The 7,709-nt window shown below is 39.2% G+C and overlaps 1 protein-coding gene across 1 annotated transcript; it reads right to left on the bottom strand.

The window, feature by feature from the left end:
* Nucleotides 1–597: 597 nt before the first annotated feature.
* On the bottom strand, nucleotides 598–4,899 carry LOC143491308 (uncharacterized). The gene is made up of 3 exons (XM_076990172.1): nucleotides 4,455–4,899; nucleotides 3,166–3,294; nucleotides 598–2,823 (listed from the first exon to the last, which is right to left on the bottom strand). Exons 2-3 carry the CDS (start codon nucleotides 3,221–3,223, stop codon nucleotides 1,460–1,462), a joined length of 1,422 nt encoding a protein of 473 aa, XP_076846287.1. The 5' UTR covers nucleotides 3,224–3,294; nucleotides 4,455–4,899; the 3' UTR covers nucleotides 598–1,459.
* Nucleotides 4,900–7,709: the final 2,810 nt, after the last annotated feature.

The raw sequence follows: 7,709 nt of genomic DNA, 5'->3' as shown, positions 1-7,709 counted from the left end.
TACATTTTGACAAGGTAGACATTGACATGAAATTACTTTGCACACGTGCAGTAGCCCTAGGTAGGACAGCTCGAGGGGTGGCACAGATTTTTGGAACACCTGTTATTTGCATGGTGGGCCGACAGTTCTCAGGGGCTGAGAACTGTCTCTCTTTTCCTTCCCTTTTTTTTCCCCTAAGAGACCGGCCCACAATTTAGAGGGGGCGGCCCATTGGCCCATCTTCAATATAGACAGAGGACTGAACCAATCAAGATATAGGACGAAAGTGGCCCCACCCTTTCTCTGCGTGGTTCGCTGTAACTCCCACTAAGTTCAGTGTTGAGCTCGTTGTTAAAGGAGAGGCAGCATGGAGCAACAGAAGTGGCAGAAAGGAGGAGCGGAGAAGTTACGCACGAAGAAATTGAAGAGTCTCAGTGTAGATGCTACAAAATGTGTAAAAATCACAGACATGTTCGCTGCTGTAGCCTCCGCGTCCTCTGTAGGTGAAGACGGCAGCAGCAGACAGGGAGAGCAGCAGCCAGAGATGCAGGCTTGTGAAAGAGAAACTGAGGGACAGACTGAGAGGGAAAGTGTAGTACATAAGCAGGTAGTAACGTCAGGATATCACAGGGCCTTTATTACATGAGAATGATGATGAGCAATTTGCATACTTCCCAAAATCATCTTCTCAGACCCGGTCGCTGACATGTTTGGTCTGGTTTGGACAACACGTTCACGGGTATTCAAGGAACCATAGACACACATTCAGGGTGCAGGACCTTTTTCATGTTTGAATGGCTGCAATAGTTAAACACTTCATTTCACAAATTTCAACATCTAAAAATACAATGCTTCCTATTAAAATTAACATTAATCTTCCATTATTGCTCTTTGGGAGTGACAGACCATGCAAATGCATGACAGACAAGTACAGTTTGGTTATGCATGTCAGAAAACAAACTGTAAAATGTAAAGTGATCCAAGACCTGTAAAATACCATCATTGATGTTAACAATTAATAATGTGCGGTAACACATCCATAAACACCTGTGAAAGACCATCACTGATGTTAACAATTAATAATGTACTGTAATGCAACCATAAACACCTGTAAAAGACAATCACTGATATTAACAATTAATACTGTGCTGTAACACATCCATAAACACCTGTAAAAAACTATCACTGATGTTAACAATTAATAATGTACTGTAACACATCCATAAACACCTGTGAAAGACCATCACTGATGTTTAATTAATCATGTGCTGTAACACATCCATAAACACTGCAAACGCTACATTTTCTGCTGTACAACCTTACTACACACATTCCTTTAAAACACTGCTTACAGCTCCCTGCTCACCATTCATAAATCCCATAACTTTTATGCAAAAAGGCCTACAGTACCTTGTTCTAACCCTATTTTTTGTAATATTTAATAAGTACAAACTGGTCACATTAGTGCCATGGCTGAGCATTAAGAGGTTTGTCTAGTATGCATATTTTGGTGTTTCTTTAAGTGGGCACTTTGGGAAAAATGTTTTCCACATTGTGTGCAGTGATAAGGTTTTTCTCCGGTGTGAATCCTCTGGTGTTTTTTGAAGGTGCTGTCATGCGCAAAGCTCTTCCCACACTGAGTGCAGTGATACGGTTTCTCTCCGGTGTGTGTTCTCTGATGGACTTTCAAGAATCGAGAGCATGAAAACCTCTTATCACACTCGGAGCAGGGATACGGTTTTTCACCAGTGTGGGTTCTCAAGTGGACTCTGAATGTTGTATAGTGTCTATAACTCTTCCCACACTGAGGACACTGAAAAGGTTTTTCTCGTGTGTGAACTCTCTGATGTTGCTTGAAGTATTCTAATCGAGAAAAATTCTTTCCGCACTGGAAGCAGAGATGGTGTTTTTCTTGCGTGTGTATTTTCTGGTGAACCTTTAAGTTGCTGCGTTGTGTAAATCTTTTGTCACACTGAGTGCAGTGATACGGTTTTTCACCAGTGTGAATTCTCTGGTGAAGCTTGAAATTTCCGGATTGTGAAAATGTTTTTCCACACTGGGAGCACTCGTAAGGTTTTTCTCCTGTGTGCACCATCTGGTGGATCTTCAAGCCTCTACTATATGAAAAACTCTTCCCGCACTGAGAGCAGTGAAAAGGTGCTTCTCCAGTGTGTACTCTCTCGTGAATCTTCAAGCTTATAGCGTGTGCAAATGCTTTCCCACACTGAGCACAGTGAAAAGGTTTTTCTCCAGTGTGGGTCCTCTGGTGGATTTTCAGGGCATTCACTTGTGCAAAACTTTGCCCACACTGTGAGCACTGATGGGGCTTTATCCCAGTGTGAATTCGTTCATGTTCCCGCAAGTGTCCGACTTGACTAAAGTTCTTGCCACAATGAAAGCAGTGATAGGGTTTTTCTCCAGTGTGTACCCTCTGGTGGATTATCAGGTTTCGAGCCCCCCCAAAATTCTTCCCACACTGAGAGCAATGATGAAGTTTCTCCCCTTTGTGATTTTTTTTATGCTCCCTTAACTTACTGAAATCTGAGAAACTTTTCTCACACTTGGAACACCGATAAGTTTTTTCTCGTGTATGAATTCGCTGGTGGGCGTTTAAGAGTCGTGCTTGTCTGAAGCTCCTCCCACATTGAGAGCAGCAGTAACTCTGCTCTTTGGTGTGTACGTCCTGGTGCGCCTTTAAGTGAGAAAATTGCAAAAAACTCTTTCCACACTGGAGGCAGCAGTGCTGCTTTGCTTTCTTGTGTTTGTTTGTGTGCTGAGGTGTATCGTATTCATCATTCTCTTCTCCACGTTCCCCATCAGATTTGTTCAGGACTTTGACCCAACCTATTTGAAGGATAAATAATGTGAAGGATACATTTTACTTTCATTAATAGGATGTGTGCTTGTTTCACACTTTTGCTGCTAAAAGTCTTGGCATACAAACACCTAACTGATGTAGGCTCTTGATGTAGGCATTGGAAACAATATTCAAAATAGTTTGACCACGCGTAAGTCTAAAAAATATTTTTTTTCCACTGTACATTATTTCCAGTGTTGTCTGACGTGAGCTTAGACTGCACCTGAGACTTCCACAAAGCTTAAGTCTCTTAAGACTTAAAATAAGAAATAAGACGAGAGTCCAGCCCACACCACCACCACACCACTAGAACAGAAAATCATACGTACGGGTTCGCTTGTTGTCTCCTTCCTCTTGTTTGACCTTTGACCTCAAACGTGGCACCATGGTGCGCTCTGTCTGATGTTCGTCTTTTAGTTTCACTATGCTGATACGCCAGATTAACACATGGTCTGCTCCTAAAATTACAGTATTACCACAGATTATAACAAGATCTGCTCCTCAAACTACAGTAATACCACAGATAACCCAAAATCTGCTTCTAAAACACAATGTGTAAGACCACAAAAAACCATCAAAACAGCACATGCTGTAAACATGTTTACAGAACTAAACTCTGTTCAATAATGTGGATGTTTTTGGTAGGCTGTCTGACTGATGCCAGATGTTGGGGTTTCTGTGTAGAATAATAAATATGTATGAGGTACATTTTTATACATTAGAAAAAAAACTTTCTTGTTTCTTCCATCCTGAAAAAAATCATAAATTACCTGATTGAGGAGAAACGAGGTTAAAATTATTCATTATTTTTACAGATCTGATTCAATCACAATACACAGAATCCTGATTCTTTTCTTATCTGAACCCCCTACAGACACAACATTGGCAGAGTAATGACCACACCCAAGAATCACATAAAGAAAAGCAAGAAAAGTGATTCTTTTGTACAGGGTCATGGTGTCAAAGTAGTGAGTCATCTTATTTTAGAGTGGAATTGAGAGAAAGTCATACTAGAGCTAGAAAGCAGTTTATGGCCATAAAGTCTGTAAGCATATTCTCCTGAAAATGAAAACAGCAAACCTACCCTAGTTTTTTTTTTATTATTGCCAATGTTAGTTATAAATTGGTAACTTTGCCAACACATATTTGAATGTTTCACTGTAATCTGCTACAGGTGACATGGATCATCGCTTCTATATTCGTGCAGCAAACCAAGCAGTCTCCACCTGGCACCATAAATCACAACGCCTGAAACTCCTCATTTAACAAAAGCAACATTAGCCTATGCTCCCATTCAATTAGATGTCGCAGTAGGCATAGTACTTCAAATACACCTTCCTCTCACATTTATTCAAATGGAGAACTTTTGCTTAATAAGTTTGATACACACACACTCACACATCCACTAGTGGGGTAATTGTACACAGACTGCCCAGCTGAAGGCGCTTGTGTGCTAGTTGGTGTTTACCTCTACGATTTACACCTACGTTAGTGCTGTAGGTAACAGTAATCGCTAGAACAACACTTGTTTTCGCGAGAGAATTAATACCCGAATTAAACACAAGACATTAAACTTGCAAACAGCTGTTCGTATAACAGCTACATGTAAAGAACTTACCGAAGTCCAGCAGCAGTGTTTCGTGTTTCCCAGCGGCTGTGTGCACTGCTCTGTCGCTCCGGGTGAACACAACGATGAAAGTGGTTCCGCGAGTCCGGTCGTTTATTCGCGTAACACATCCGGTTTAGATGGCGGGATACGTTAATGACAAACTCACAACAAGTGTTTTCATGTTATAAACGTTTTCAGTCTTGAAGTGAGCAAACTGGGTAAATGTAGTGTTGTAACACAGCAATGTTCATACAGCAGAAGAAATCATATATCTGATGGAAACAAACATAGCTCTTCAGGATTAAAATAAATCTGGCTGCATAGTCAGTGCTTACCGTGCGTGCCATATTAAAATAGTGGATGTGGATTATCTGAAATACTTAACGGATTTTTGTGCATGAAGTTGTTTGGTTAGAGTGATTCAAACGTGTCTGCTGGTTGTTTTGGAAGTCAGTGCCGTCAACTACCAGTACCACTACCAGCTGTGACACAGTCCACATAATACTGAATACAATACTATTTCAACATCACACATATGGGAGGTATTTCCTGCCAATAATAAAACTAAAATGAAAACACTAAAATGAAAATACCGTTTTGCCATTTCTTTTTCCATACATGTGTGAAAATATTATGACAAAATTAAAAATAAAATGAAATCACTTAATTTGCAATTTAATTTTTCACTCGAGCACGGGTCATATGTGACAAATATAAAATGAAAATTAAAAAGGAGGATTGGCGCTACCTGCTGGTGATTTTCTTTTTCATTTTCCACTTTTCATTTTCTTTTTCCACTTTTCATTTTCGTTTTCAACTTCACCAGCATGCAAATACATGTAAATGAACAGTAGGCGGAGCTACAACTACAGTACCTCCCGTGAAATCCAGAGAGGGCAGCACACAGCGACATGGCTGACGTTTTACTAGAAACGGCAAATGAGATTGTGAGGTTGGCGAATTGCCAGATTATATATTGCTTAGATGTGAAGTAATCTTGCAGGTTAATAGTGTTGTATGTCGGAATATATGTGAAGTGGTAGAACGCTTAGGGTCTGGAACCATTTCACCTGTGTGCTTAACTACTCAATATGCCATGTTTCCAGTTAGATTTGAGGTATAAAATTATGTAGGGTCAGGCTAAAATCAGGTTTCTCTTAGGGAGCGACCTGTTCTTTATGATTCATTTGTTATTTATCTGGTCCACTATAAATAAGGCCTTCAATAAGCCTCTGAACCTTCCCCTGTAAATTCGTTCACTGCTCAATATACCATGTTGTGTGCTTGTATATCTTCTTCCGATTGATTTGTGTTCTAGAACAGCATTTATGTGTTTTTAGTTTTCAAATCTAAGAATATGTTTCCTTACGTTAGAAATGCTGACGAATTCCATAATCATGTACAAATTACATACAATTGTAACGACTTGAAATATAAACCATTTTACAAAAAGGAATGCTTTCCTTATATTTTAATATTTTTTTCTACATTCACAAAATCAGTATGGGAAACAATAACCTCTTAATGTATGCTCCTAGCCTCCTATGCTCGTTTGTTTAATCTATCTCTTTTAAACAAAGTGCGCAGTAAACACGCATCGTGAACCGAATAAGGAGCTGCGAATAAGTAGCCAAACGAATCTGAAACTGCGAATAAGTAACCAACTTCAGCGTTGTCTCTGCGGCAACGTCCAACCTAGGCCGACCTCGCACTGGGCGGTTTTCCATGGTCCCGATCCAGACCCTAAGCGTTCTACCACTTCACATATATTCCGACATACAACACTATTAACCTGCAAGATTACTTCACATCTAAGCAATATATAATCTGGCAATTCGCCAACCTCACAATCTCATTTGCCGTTTCTAGTAAAACGTCAGCCATGTCGCTGTGTGCTGCCCTCTCTGGATTTCACGGGAGGTACTGTAGTTGTAGCTCCGCCTACTGTTCATTTACATGTATTTGCATGCTGGTGAAGTTGAAAACGAAAATGAAAAGTGGAAAAAGAAAATGAAAAAGAAAATCACCAGCAGGTAGCGCCAATCCTCCTTTTTAATTTTCATTTTATATTTGTCACATATGACCCGTGCTCGAGTGAAAAATTAAATTGCAAATTAAGTGATTTCATTTTATTTTTAATTTTGTCATAATATTTTCACACATGTATGGAAAAAGAAATGGCAAAACGGTATTTTCATTTTCATTTTAGTGTTTTCATTTTAGTTTTATTATTGGCAGGAAATACCTCCCATACACACAGGGCATGATACGAGGAAATATTTTTGTTGAAATACACATTTATTGGGACCACACATCTGCACAGCACAAGTCTTCAAAAACAGAAAATTTGTTTTGTAGAGAAACATTCCAAGTGAAATGTTTTATTCATGGTTCTAATTATTTCCATTTGTAGTAAATTGACCAATGAATTTAAGCAGATCAGAAAGTGAAGGATATAATGTCTACGGACAGAGCAGTGATGACATTAAAACGTTTATTAAATGCTGTGTGATGTTTCTTCTATATTGTGAGTTGCCAGTTGTCCATGTAGGGGAGACCGGGTATGGTTGTAACACTTTTTGCTTCAGTAACTCACTGAATTTTTGAGCTAGAGTTCTCAAACATTTGTTTCTACACACATTTGTTTACTACAAATGGCACCAATTCAAAACTCAATTCAAATCTCACAGCCCTCGTAAGTTGATGTCAATTACATTGTTTTCCTTTGTTACCCCACTACCGAGGTAGGTTGTAACACATGCTGGGGTAAGTTGTAACAATTACACAAAAGAGGCAAATACAGAGGCCACACTATGCAGCTTCAAAAAGGTTTTTGAAATAAAATAACAATCCAGAACAATGTCTCTCTCTCTCTGTGACTGACCATAACTCATATACACCTTCTGTTTTCAGGAGTGTGTGTGTGTGTGTAAATTAGTGTACTAGAACAAACTTATTTAACAATAGTTATGCTTAATGAACACTAATACAATGTACTTGTGTAAAGAACATGTAGGTCCAATAATAAATGTCTCTCTCTCTCTCTCTCTCTCTCTGTGTGTGTGTGAGTGTGTGTGTTACATGGCAGATACCATGTGCCTTCACAACTGATCTGACTGACTTGCCCTTCTTTGTGACCTCATCAGATGTTTTTAAAACATTTGCAGACACACCTCTGTCAGTCTTTCTTTTTCACTGCCTAGGCATTCTGTAAAATTATTAAAATTAAGAAAATTTTCTTAGTTGTATGTAAGGTGATGGCTG

Source organism: Brachyhypopomus gauderio, unplaced genomic scaffold, assembly GCF_052324685.1.
Source record: "Brachyhypopomus gauderio isolate BG-103 unplaced genomic scaffold, BGAUD_0.2 sc73, whole genome shotgun sequence".
In the NCBI taxonomy this organism is placed as follows: Eukaryota; Metazoa; Chordata; class Actinopteri; order Gymnotiformes; family Hypopomidae; genus Brachyhypopomus; species Brachyhypopomus gauderio.
The sequence above is the reverse complement of the archived record's forward strand: the minus strand, read 5'-3'. Positions and strand labels throughout refer to the sequence as shown.

What these genes read in the sequence shown, in the direction of transcription:
- LOC143491308 (XM_076990172.1), bottom strand. Translation starts at nt 3,223, where the DNA reads ATGGTGCCACGTTTGAGGTCAAAGGTCAAACAAGAGGAAGGAGACAAC. An exon ending in AGGAGACAACAAGCGAACCC is followed by an intron (nt 2,824 to 3,165) that starts GTACGTATGATT and finishes TCCTTCAAATAG; the next exon opens with GTTGGGTCAAAGTCCTGAAC.